The sequence below is a fragment of the Sturnira hondurensis genome, unplaced genomic scaffold (assembly GCF_014824575.4).
Source record: "Sturnira hondurensis isolate 20B ecotype Veracruz unplaced genomic scaffold, ASM1482457v3 Scaffold0003693, whole genome shotgun sequence".
Lineage (NCBI taxonomy): Eukaryota > Metazoa > Chordata > Mammalia > Chiroptera > Phyllostomidae > Sturnira > Sturnira hondurensis.
In genome coordinates, this window is record NW_028076324.1 from 8,679,629 (window position 1) to 8,691,809 (window position 12,181).

The following is a 12,181-nucleotide window of genomic DNA, read 5'->3' on the forward strand; positions in this document are numbered from 1 at the left end:
CCCTCTGAACCCAAGCCCCAGGTCCTTCTAACTATCCCTGCCCCAGCCAGCATCCTAACTGCCTGCGGCTGTGCATGCTGCTCCTCCCCGCAGTCCGACCGCAAGGGTTAAATCCTGTCCCTGGGTGCGCTGATTGACAGCCAGGATCTCGGCTAGAGCGAAATCACCAATCAACGATAGCAGCCGAGACCCACGTGGGCAATAGGCCTCGCAATTGGTCAGAGTTTCCGGCGGCCGCCCCCGGAGCCCGAGCCCACGTGCAGCAGCTGCTTGTTCATTGATCCGCTTCGCGGTACAGGTGGAGGCGGGGCGGGGCCGGGGCGGGCCGGGGCAGGACCAGGGCGGGCAGGGGCGGGGCCCGACGGGTCAAATGGCCCCCCGGGGTGAGGGTAGGGGCCAGGCGTTTCCTCTTGGCCTGAACTTGGCTGACCCCCGCAGTTTCCTTCTTGCTTATTGTGAGCTTCCATCCTAAGGGAGGTGAGTAGGCCCTGGAATTTTAGGAGGACTCCAAGGTCACTGAGCTGGGGAGCAGGCTTAGGGGGCATTGAGGGGCAGAAGCGAAGTAAAGAAGGGACTTGGCGTAACAGGAGTGACTAGGGTAGAGAGGTCTCTCCTCTTACCTGAGAAATTCCTAATTCACCTGGCCAACTCTTACTCATCCTTCAAAATCTCTTTCCATTGGTGTTCTCCCGTGCTTTAGGAAATTGTCTGAAAACCGAGGTTGAGTTTAGATGTTCTCTGATATCCCCAAGCCCTGACTGCTCTCCCCCCACACCTCATAGGGTGAGGTCCTTGGGGTCCCCACTGGTAGCACAGCTGCAGGCACCAGCATGTTGGACGAGTGATGAACACAGGCTGTAGGGATTGCAGTAGGGTACTGGAGGTCAGGGATGGGGTTGGGGGGCCATGGTGAGGGGTGATGGAGGCCCAGGCATGGGGTGGGGCTGTTTTCTCCCGGTCACTGCCTAGTTTTCTGCCCTCAGAACCTGCAGTCTTCTCTCCTTACTTTTAGAACCCTTGGGAGTACTGCCCGAAGATGACCTCTGGTGGCTATCTTAACCCCCAGGGGCACCCTCCAATGATGGTGATGCCCTCAGGAAGTTTGGTGAGGAGGCTGTGTTGTGGCATTAACTCCAGGGGGTGGGGCGAGGGCCTGGGGTTCATATCCAATTCTCCTGCTTCTGTGGAGGGACTCAGGGTGGCTGGCCAGGCCTTTAAGCTGGAGTCAGGTATAACCCGTCATACCTGACAGGTGCCAAGGCACTTGCTATTTTAAATTAAAGTTCTTATAATCCAGGTGTGAAACACATGACTATATTGTCTGTTCTGTTAATATTTGACAAGTGAACTCCTTCCTCCTCCAGATGTTACTTCCCCAAAGATGACCACTGCTAAAAGTTTAGGCCAGGAGTGGGCAAATTTCTCCCATAAAGGGCCAGGGAGGGAATATTTCACATTTTTTAAGGCAAGATGCAAAATGGAAGGTACTCGGTAGCACTTAAGGAACAAGAGAGAAGGCAGATTATCTTCAGGTTTTAGGAGATCCCATCTCACCTGCCCTCAACCTTTCCAGGCTCATCATGAGGCCAGCCCTCCAGCCCCGAACTATCAGGGCATCCTGGATCAGCTGAAGAAGCAGTTCCCTAGGTGAGGACAGTTCATGGGGGTCCCAGAATCCCACTGAGGGAAAGAGTCCTATCTGGTGTCTTGGTGGCACAGAAGTCCCTTGACCCAAAAGACAGGACCAGTAATGGGGGAGCCTGAAGCAAAAAGAAAATCAGGAATATTAACCCTGGTTTTTACTTAAATCTTTGATTTGTTATTCAGTGTGAATTTGCTTGCAATTATGTATACGATTTTTCAGTGCTGCATTAAAACTGTATTCACCTCGATACTGTCTTAAATGTGGCCCCTTGAATGGGACCCTCATGCCCTCCCAGCCAGGGGGCTAGGGGCTGAGCTCGTTCTGGGGAAGAGACCTGCCCCCTCCTCCCAGCCCTTTCAGCTGGTCTTTCTTCTCCACAGGTTTCCCCCTCACTTGCCCGAGCAGGTGGAGAGCATTTACTCCTTGGTGAGCCACAAAGCAGGCAGCCCCTCTGGGTGGCCTCTGGAAGGGCTCTCCTGTTTGGCTTCAGGAGCAAGGTTTTGAGACACCCTCTTCTCTATTTATTTTGCTAACTTCGGGCAAGTGAGTTAATCCATTGAGCCCCGGTTTCATGTGAGTTTTTCTTCATAGTCATTTTTGCTGCGAAAACTAAAAGTTCCAGGCTTAAAGGAAGTATTTCTGCAGCCCACAGCACGTGACCGGAGTTGCTGCCCTTGAGGGGTGCATGATCTGTATCAGTGTCCATGATGTCCTTTATCAGCCATGTCCAACAGGACACGGCAATTGAGTACTTTTAAGGGCCTGAGTTTTTTAACTTGTTTCACTTTAAATAGCCCCACTTGACTAGCGGCTATCTTATGGGACAGGGCAGCTCTAAGGGAAGGAGAGGGACAAATACGTAGAGAAACAAGATTCAGAAAACGTAGGCATTAAAAGGAAAATAAGTGAGATAAGAATGAGTAGATTTGGGGCTGAGGTAGTCAGGAAGGGCTTCTCAGGGGAAGTGATGTCCGCAAAGGATGAGGGGCTCCTGCCACCCTTAGGGAGAACAGGGAAAGGCGTTCCAGTCAGAGGGCACACTATGTGTGAAGGCCCCCAGGCAGGATTGTGTATGGGCATATTGGAACAGTAAGGAGGCCAGTGGGGCTGGAGCAGAGTGGGCAACGAGCTGAGGATGGGACAGGGAAGAGGGTGGGAAAAGGTCTCTAGGAAACCCCTTGACCTTTCCATCTAGAATGAAGTCCAGGGGTCTCCCTAATTAGCTCCCATTCTGAGCGTGTGATCCTATTCCATAAGAGTAGGGACCAGAGAGGAAGAGTGACGTGCCCAGGGTCACACAGCTGGGGGGAAGCATGCACAGCATTGGGATTCCAGACCCTTGCCCACTTCCATTGACTGCCGCCCAGTGTGATTTCTGTTGTTCCTTTATAGCTCCAGAAGGTTCAGCAGGGTCTACAGGATCATCAGAAGCAGGTAAGTGAGTCACCAGGAACTTGGGATACAGCTGCTTCTCCATGAAAGGCAGGGGAGAGGGGGAGAAGGTGAGGTCAAGGTGGAGATGGGGGTAGGTTGTTCAGGGCCCTTTGGGCCTTGGGGAGGTCTTGGGCTCTTACCCTAGGGGAATGGGGATCCTGAAGTGCTGTGGGCAGAAGAGCAGGACCTGGAACCCACAGGATGTCAGCAGACCCCCAAGTCTTGGCAGTATATCTCCCATCCTCTCTCCCAGCCTCTTCCTGGCCTGCCCCGCCCCCCATGTGGCTCAGATGAGGCCAGGGGCATTTTCAGCACTTGGTAGTCTCTTGCTTCAGCTTCGACGGGCCTGCCGTGTGTGCCAGACACGCCCGGATTACCATCTTCCATGTGTCTGAGGGTTCTCCAGGGCCCAGCTCCCATGCGAGCCAGGGGCAGGTCTGCACCAGGGGCGCTGGCTCCCTTCACAGGGCGCCTTGCCTGGGCTGAAGCATGACTTCCACCCCTGCCTGTCCTGCTGCCACCTGGCCCCTTTCTCTTGGGTTCTGGCAGGACTTCCTGCCCATGCCAGATGTGCCTGGCAGAGGGCCAGGGCTGTGTCTACAATTTAGCAGAGGCTGTGGTGGGAAGCTTAAGGAACAGGGGAGAGACAGATTGGGGTGGAGGAGGGGCAGGAAGCAACCAGAACAGTTATTCATTCAACAGATATTTATCCATCACCTTGCCAAGTGCCGTTGTAGGCGCCAGGGAAATAGCAAAGACGAACACAGACAAACCCCTGCCCTTGGGGTGAGAGGAGCTGGGTAAACAGAAGTGTCAGATGGTGAGGGCAGGGCAAGGCAGGCGTGGAATCAAGCATCCCCAAGGGGATGTGGGGCACCAGGATGGGAGAGGATTGCAAGTCAGGGTGGTCAGGAAGGGCTCATTGAGGTGACATTTGACCAGAGAACTGAAGGAGAGGGGAGGGAATCATGAAGGTATCCGAAAAACAACACGCAAAGGACCTGGGGCAGGACCATGCCTGACATGTTGGAGAAGCAGCAGTGAGGCTCCGGTGGCTGAAGCAGAGTGAGTGAGAGAGGGAAGAGGGGAGGGCAGGCTGGGCAGGGGCTGTTAGAGCCATGGTGAGGACTTGGGTTTTTACCCCAGGGGGGTGGGAGCCCTGGAGGGCTGTGAGCAGAGGGACAGGACCTCACTCAAGTGCGTATGGGCGTCCTCTGGCCACCACAGGGAGGGCAGGCTGTAGGGGCCAGGGCAGGAGCTGGGGGACCCGTCAGGACCATCCAGGTGTGGGATGCTTGGCACTTAGAGCAGTTAGGTCGTGAAAAGTAATCAGACTGTGAACTGTGTTTGGGGGAGGAACCAGACAGAACTTGTTGAGGGTCGAGACCTGGAGGGAGGAGCAAGGCCCCACAATAGGCTACTTCTGTTGCTGCTCAACCCAGGAGGGCCTCCCACCTCCAGGCGATGATCCGTAGCAGCCTTGACAGCCTTGCAGTCCTGGAACAAACCACTTCCTCCTCCCTCTGTNGTGAGCAGAGGGACAGGACCTCACTCAAGTGCGTATGGGCGTCCTCTGGCCACCACAGGGAGGGCAGGCTGTAGGGGCCAGGGCAGGAGCTGGGGGACCCGTCAGGACCATCCAGGTGTGGGATGCTTGGCACTTAGAGCAGTTAGGTCGTGAAAAGTAATCAGACTGTGAACTGTGTTTGGGGGAGGAACCAGACAGAACTTGTTGAGGGTCGAGACCTGGAGGGGGGAGCAAGGCCCCACAATAGGCTACTTCTGTTGCTGCTCAACCCAGGAGGGCCCCCAACCTCCAGGCGATGATCCGATGATCCGTAGCAGCCTTGACAGCCTTGCAGTCCTGGAACAAACCACTTCCTCCTCCCTCTGTCTCCCCCCTCCTCGTTTTCCCAGCTTCCTTGATGTGCATTTAAAATCCCAAGCAGCAGCAGCAGCTGCCCCCCTGCTCCCCACCTTCTGCCTGCGCACAGCTCTCCCCAGGGAAGGCCAGCTAGCAGGCAGGAGGGAGCAGCACTTTTCATGCTGAGTGCATTAAAGTGCCAGTAAATTGCACATTAACGAGCCAGGGCGAATTGGGGAAGGCTCCCCTGGGCCTCATGCTGCTGGGAGGCCCAGCTGGGGAATCCATCACTGATGGCCCCAGGAGGCTGCAGCCCTGAGCTCAGCTGAGGGTGCAGAGCAGGGCTGCCACATCCCAGCCCCTCCCACCACGTTTGGGTCTGCCCCACAGGCAGGGGCGGGGGGCCAGCTGTTTGAGGAGGCAGGTAAACACTGCCTGGGCCCCCTGTTTCCTCTGACTCTGGGAAATTGGCTTTGCTTTTCTGGGACTTAGTTTTCTCATCCGTGAAATGGGAATGCCAGCCATGCCTGTTAAACAGCACTGACTACCATCGGTGCTTATGCTGCATTTCTTTTTTTTTTTAAGGTTTATTTATTTGTGGAGAGAGGGGAAGGGAGAGAGAAAGAGAAGGAAGGAAACATCAATGTATAGTTACCTCTCCTCCTGGGGACCTGGCCTGCAACCTAGGCATGTGCCCTGACTGGGAATCAAACCAGCGACCCTTTGGTTCACAGGCCCGCGCTCAATCCACTGAGCTACACCAGCCAGGGCATGTTTCTTAACTATCTTTCTTTGTGAATCAGAGCATTTTCCCAATATTTTGGAGTTTTCCCTGGGCCAGGCAGTTCTAGGGAGCTTCTTGGCATCTACTGGGAGGGGCGTGGGCACCTGCCTCCAGAGCTACAGGCCGGCCAAGACAAGAGTTCATGCTGTCCGAAACGGTAGCCATGGGACACATGTGGCACCAGTCACATGTCAAATGCTCAATAGCCACATAAAGCTAGCAGCTACCCCACTAGACAGGCAGCTCTAGAGCAGTTCTCTGTCACTATGTTCCGTCTGGTACTGGACTAAATACAGCTGCACACACATTTCCACGCTTTGAATTCTCGGCAGTATTGGCTGGGAGGGTCCAGCTGTGTTTGCTCTGGGTTCTCAGCCGGGCATCGGGCACTCAGAATCGCTGCCCTTGGTTCTAGGTGCCTGTGCCACCTGACTGTGAGCAGTCACTGGCCCTGTGTGGCTGTTGAACACTTGAAATGTGGCCACTGGAACTTCAGAAATGTCATTTTTAACGGTACTTAACTTCATTGAAATAGCCACTGTGGCTGGTAGCTTCCGTGCAGGGCTGCACTGTCCTATGGAAGGAGAGGTTAGAAACCGGCCCGGTATCTGCTTCAGGGCCATGGAGAAAACAGTAGGATATTGGGGAGGAGGGCGCATAGCCTCAGAGAGCAGAAAGGTGGGCGGCACAGAGGCAGAAAAGGAAACAGAAATTTCGCTTAGTCCCTTTTGTGATCATGGAAGCTTTTAACTAAAGTTGGAATCGGTGTGGTCAGGCGCCTCGACTTGAAATATGAAGTAACTCGAGGGACCCTCCGCCTGGGTCTCCCGGTTGTCCTGCTGCCTGCCAGTCCCCCTCACCAAGAGGCAACAATCAGTTTCTTAGTATCTTTCCAGTGTTGAAGCAAATTCCAATGTCATGCCCACACGGGGACACACGTACACAGTTTTTGCTTCCTGAAGCCATTTTAAAACCAAAGTATTCAGGGTTTAGTTTTCAGACATCCCCAGAAAACAGCTGGACGTGAACCCGGATCTGCTCTGCTTTCTACTTTACTATCACAGCGACTATCCTGAGATTAGATTCTATCATCGATGGTCAAGACTGCCCTCTGGGTATCATGACCTTGATTTATACTAGGTAGAGTGCAGAGGGCTCTGTTATCACGAATCACTCCCAAATGTTCAAGGTTGGTCGTGTAGCCCTGTGTGAAACTGGCTTACAGGAGGGGGCTCAAGCCTGGGGCTGTCTGGTTACAAAGCTTTAACTGGAATGATGTTCCCCACTCCCCCCCCAGGTAGAAAATTTCCTACAGATCGTGGAGACCTGCAGCCAACCCCTGGGCCTCCAGGCTGGGGAGGTAGGTTTCTGGATCCTCTAGGAGGGAGGGCCATGCTGGGGCAGGGGGTATATCCCCTTGTCCCTCACAACACAGTGCCAGCTGTACCAGGTAAGCCAGGTGTCCTTTGCTGAGCAGGCTGAGCAGGACTCCCGGAGACCAGCCCGCCCCACGATGTCCCTGCACCCAGAGGTCAATGCCCCACAGCCCTCCAGTCTTCAGGGACAGAACTTTAAAGACGTCATGGACACAAGGTCATCCGATTGGCTCCAGCAGCTCTCTGGAGTGGACAAGCCCCCAGCCCAGCAGATAGACGCGCGGCTGCCCTGGGACTCTGAGCCCCAGCTTTGGCAGGACGTTCTGACCCAGCAACTTTGGCAGATTTTTGCTGAGGCCCACGATAAGGTGGACCAACTGAGACGCAAGCGTGAGTCTTCCTGAAGGTGGGAAGGGGGTGCCCTCGAACTGTGTGGAGGACAGTATGAATTGAAACTTGTTCTCCTGCTGTCTCTCTCCATTTTCCTCCCCTCCCATTGTCATAGGGACAGAACAGGTGCCAGACCTGGTGAGTAACCGGGCTGGGCGGGTATCTGGGCTGGTCTCCCAGGTGGTGGCATTCAAGTCTCTGTGGGGCCAGTCCACCTCCTCTACCCTCAGCCCTTTCATGCCCTCCACAGAGCTGGGACTGTGTCCTGAGACTGTCTCCAACTCTTTCTGGACAGGAGGACTCAGGCACTTGCTTAGTCCCGTCCTCACTACCTGGGCCTCCTTAAGGTGTTCTGGTCCTAAGATAACCTTGCGCAGGTCCTCTGGTCTGACCAGATCTCCATGTTTCTTACGGGCAGGAAGGCCAGAACCCAGAACCAGGCTACTTTGGAGCAGAACCTTATACCGAAGATACTTTGGGTAATCCCAGCAGGCAGCCTGTTCCGGGGGGCCATACCTGCTGCTGATTGTTCTTATCTCTGCCCAGTTCTCAGCCTACCTGTGCCCTTCCACGTCCCCCCTGCAGATTCCCAAGAAGGGAGTACAGAACCAGACATGGCACCAGGGATGATGCTCTCCTCTGTGGCCCAGGTGAGACCCAGGCCTCAGTTGGTACCCTCCCTCCTACTCAGAGTCCGGGGGTCTGGGCAGAGAGAGCCAGCCTGGCTTAGCTGTGACCTTGATCCTCCTGCAGGAACCTTCTGGGAGAGGCTGCCCCTTTCTGAAGCCCATGTAAGTGTTGGAACCTCCCCTCCTGTCTGTAGCTCTGTCCCCAGGAGGTGGAGGGGACCAAAACTGCAGGCATGTCCTCACCCTTCCCACAGTGATGTCCTCAGAAACCAGAGATGAGGGGTCTGGGTAGGGATGTGCAACTTCATGCCAGCATCACTGCCCCGCCCCCACCCCCCATAATCAGCCTGGGTTCAGGGGATTTGGGGAAGGAACTGACACGGAATGGCAGAGTGGGCGATGTAGGGCTGTGTCAGAGCTCATTGCAGACAGTGCCAGCCTTGTGGTCCAAAGCTGGGGGAGCCCAGGTGTGGGACGGACAGCTTTCCTAGAGGAAGGGGCATAATGGCTAGGACTTTGAAGGATGAGCCATCGTCATCCAGGGTGGAGCAAAGCATGCCAGGCAGAAAGGAGTGGTGTTTGGTTATGGGGGAGGGAGAATACTTGGAGAGGTGTGGGTAGGAGATTGGGGAAGTAGAGTCGATTCAGGAAAGAAGGCCTGAGAAAAAAACCCCTATATCTGAAAAAGAGTGAAGCCCCTCTAGGGCTTGATGGGCACCTCCCTCTAGGCAGACTGGTAACCCCGAGGTCTCCCCTCCTAAGATTCTGGGACCCTGAGGACTTTGAAGACACATGGAAGGGTCCAGATGCCTTGCCCTGGCAGTTCAAGAAGGTGGCCGTCCCCTACCGAATGGAGAAGAGGCGGACGCTAAAACATGGGGAGCCCGTGCTGGCCACAGCAGTCAGCAGCTTCACACGGCACGTGTTCACCTGCGGCAGAGGTGGTGTCAAGGTGTGGAGCCTGGTCCGCCAGATGGCAGAGGACAGGTTCCCCGACAGCCACCTGGGCGTGCCGGTAAGGGCGGGGCTGGCTGCAGAGGGTGGGACTTGGGGAGTGGGAAGAGCTGCCCACAGGGGGAGAGCTCACTAGGTGCCTCTGCCCGCCCCAGGCCGGCAGGGCCTACCTGCGCACCTGCCTGCTGTTCCCCAACAGCACCGCCCTGCTGACGGGTGGCCACAACTTGCCTGGTGTGAGCGTGTGGGACCTGATGGCACCCGCCCTGCATGTAAGAGATGAGCTGCCCTCTGCAAGTCTCACCTGCCAGGCCTTGGCCGCCACCCTGGAGGACAGCCTGGCCTTTGCCAGTTTCACTGATGGCACTGTCAGGATCTGGGACCTGCGGGACCAGAGTGTGGTTAGGTGTGGCCCCAGGGTGGGTGGGGTTGCCCTGAGAACTCCTTCCAACCTTGTCTGCTGAGCAGGGATTCAGCAGTCTCAAGATTAAAGCCCTTTGCCTGCTTGAACTCAGATTTGAGATGAATGCCCGGGTTTAAATCTCGGCTGGGCTGTTTTCTCAAAGTTCAGTCCTGGTACTTTCTATGTCAGCTTCCCCATTTATCAACTGAAGGTGGTTGGGCAGGTGATGTTCCTCAGGCCCAAAGCTTAGAGTCTCATTGCCAATCTCCTGGTGCCTCTCCTGGTCAGGGACCTGCCAGGCCCCCCGAATGGGGCCAAGAGCATCGCTGTCAAAGACCAGAACGTCTGGGTGGGGGGGCTGGATGCCTGTCTGCGGTGCTGGGACCTGAGGACTGCCAAGGAGCCCCTGGAGTACCAATTTGAGTCTCAGGTGTGCAGGCTGGGATGTAGCCTTCATAGTCAGGTAGCAGCTGGGCCTCAGGCTAGAGAAGGAGATAGATGCCGGGGGGGGGGGGTTAGTGGTACCCCAAGTCTCAATGATGCTGGAGGGAATAGGAATCATTAGAAATATTCTTTTGTTGCCCAAATAGCACCGGATGCTTTCATAGTCTTTGTGATAATCCCATAAAGTAGAGAGGACAAACCCATTCTATAGATGAGCAAACCAAGGCCTGGAGATGTGAAGTTGCTGGTTGGGGCCTTGCAGCCAGGAAATGGGCAGGTGGTTGGCACCTGGGGTTAGTCCCTGTGCCCCTGTCCATTTCCTGGGCCAGGCAGGTCCCTGACCAGGTTCCTTTCTGCCACCTATCCCTAGATAATAAGTCTGTCCCCCAATCCCCGGGAGGACTGGGTTCTGGTGGGTACAGCCAATGGCCAGCAGTGGCTACAGTCCACCCTCAGGGACAAGAAATACATGGTGGGCTGTAAGGACAGCACTATCCTCAGTCTCAAGTTCTCCCCTCTCGGTGAGTGGCCAGGAGTAGTGGAGTACCCTGTGGCCCCCAGCCTCCCACAGAACCCCTGCATTCTAACCCTTCCAGAGCCCCTTCCTCCCCTCCACCCCTCATGGGCAGAACCTCTCAGTGATGCTCTGCTTGGGGACCTGTGGGAGGTGGGTGCTTCCTCCATTTCTCAGGTGCCCATGCTGTGGCCCTTGGCTGCCAGCTTTGACCTGGTGCCTCTCTGCCTCCTTCCAGGCCAGTGGTGGGTGAGTGTCGGGATGGACAACCTGGTCAGCATCTACAGCATGCCCACAGGAGCCATGGTGTTCCAGGTACCAGGGCTGGCTGGGCGAGGGGCAGGCGGGGCTCAGGGATCCTGGGCACTCAGGGGCTGAGCCTAGGAGGCCTGGTGCAAAGGCCCCATAGGGACCATATTTGAACTGACAGGCACAGTTAGGGGCAAGGGTGAGTGAGCCCCCCTTGCTTTGCTCCCTGACCCTCCCAGGTACCTGAGACCACCTCTGTCATGTGCTGTGACGTGTCCCTTAACAACCGTCTGATTGTCACGGGGTCCAGGGACCACGCCTCCGTGTACCAGATCACATACTAAAGGGCTCACTGTTGTCATCTCAACTCGGGGTCCTTTTTCTCTCCCATGAGGGGTCATGGTGCAGGGGCATGATGGGTGGGTTGATGGTCTGTGTCACGTGGAATAAAGCAATGGAAAAGGCAGAGCTGGTCTGGTCCTGTGTCCTGTACCCTGGCCGTCTTGTGGAGACTGGGAGGACTCTGCAGCCTGGGTCTCTGAGCCACTGAAGCCACGAGCCCCCACTGCGGGGAGCAGACATGGAGCACTTCCTCCTGCTCCCCGGCGCTGACCTCCCATCGCACAGAAACGTGTTTTTCTGCCAGTTCCTGAACAATCGGAGACGGGGTTCTGTCCTTCCTGTCTGGCTAGACCGGAGCTTTTCACCCTGTCCATAGGGTCCTGAGATCAGCATTGGCTCACCTGCCCCCGACTAAGAACCGTCCCAAGTGGTCTCAAACAGGTCTCCCTTCCTTAACCACAGAATTCTTTTCTTCCATGGAGTGACTTTTCCCTGAGTGTGGCTTTTGTTTCAAGCGGGGACCCTGCCACCCTGCCATCTCTCTCCAGAAGGTCCCAGAAGCACCCCTGCTTGGACCTCCAGCCCCTTCTAACCCTTGGTCCTTGTGGCTGCCCATGGGGCTCCCAGAGCCCAGACCTGTGTTGCCAGCCCTGCCCCTCTGGCTCCCACTGCCCTGCTGCCTCTGCCTGAGGCTGATCTGGAACCGTCTCCCCTTGTAGTCAAGGAGGACCCCACCTGACCCTCACCCTCCTGGTTTTCGCCAGGCTAAGTTCTTTACCTCTTTAAGTCTCTGCACATTTTTTTAAAAATTTATTTTTAGAGAGATGGGGAGAAAAATCTTGGGTTTGCCTTTCACGTGCCCCCTCCTGGGGACCTAGCCTATGCTCTGACTGGGAATCAAACCAGCGACACTGGTTCGAACCCAGTGCTCAATCCACTGAGCCACCCCAGCCAGGGCTGTACATTCTATTTCCTCTTTGTGACCCTTCCGAGTGGCTATTTGTCCTCCTTTAGCTCTTGGCTTAGCAGCCACCTCCTCTGGGACTGGGACTTTTGCTGTGATGATGACAGTGGGCCAGGCACCGTTTTCCAGTCCCTTAATTCTGACTCTCAAAGGAAACATAACTATAACCCCGACAGCTACACACTCCAC

General features: G+C 55.6%; 1 protein-coding gene across 6 annotated transcripts; it reads left to right on the forward strand.

The window, feature by feature from the left end:
- Positions 1-364: 364 nt before the first annotated feature.
- TLE6 (TLE family member 6, subcortical maternal complex member) lies at positions 365-11,176 on the forward strand. Of its 6 annotated transcripts, none has more exons than XM_037042477.1 (17): positions 365-477; positions 1,013-1,105; positions 1,574-1,647; positions 2,026-2,071; positions 3,038-3,079; positions 7,025-7,087; positions 7,205-7,493; positions 7,609-7,631; positions 7,912-7,972; positions 8,079-8,143; positions 8,247-8,284; positions 8,885-9,137; positions 9,232-9,482; positions 9,768-9,909; positions 10,294-10,444; positions 10,676-10,752; positions 10,926-11,176. In XM_037042477.1, the coding sequence occupies exons 2-17, from the start codon at positions 1,037-1,039 to the stop codon at positions 11,028-11,030; spliced, it is 1,749 nt and encodes a 582-aa protein (XP_036898372.1). In that variant the 5' UTR covers positions 365-477; positions 1,013-1,036; the 3' UTR covers positions 11,031-11,176. The 6 variants fall into 6 exon arrangements, 5 of the variants coding, with proteins under 5 accessions (XP_036898372.1, XP_036898374.1, XP_036898375.1 ...); XM_037042479.1 differs by having other exon boundaries at positions 7,340-7,493; XM_037042480.1 differs by having other exon boundaries at positions 7,343-7,493.
- The last annotated feature ends 1,005 nt before the right edge of the window (positions 11,177-12,181 follow it).

What these genes read in the sequence shown, in the direction of transcription:
- TLE6 (XM_037042477.1), top strand. Translation starts at nt 1,037, where the DNA reads ATGACCTCTGGTGGCTATCTTAACCCCCAGGGGCACCCTCCAATGATG. An exon ending in TACAGGATCATCAGAAGCAG is followed by an intron (nt 3,080 to 7,024) that starts GTAAGTGAGTCA and finishes CTCCCCCCCCAG; the next exon opens with GTAGAAAATTTCCTACAGAT. An exon ending in TTATACCGAAGATACTTTGG is followed by an intron (nt 7,973 to 8,078) that starts GTAATCCCAGCA and finishes TCCCCCCTGCAG; the next exon opens with ATTCCCAAGAAGGGAGTACA.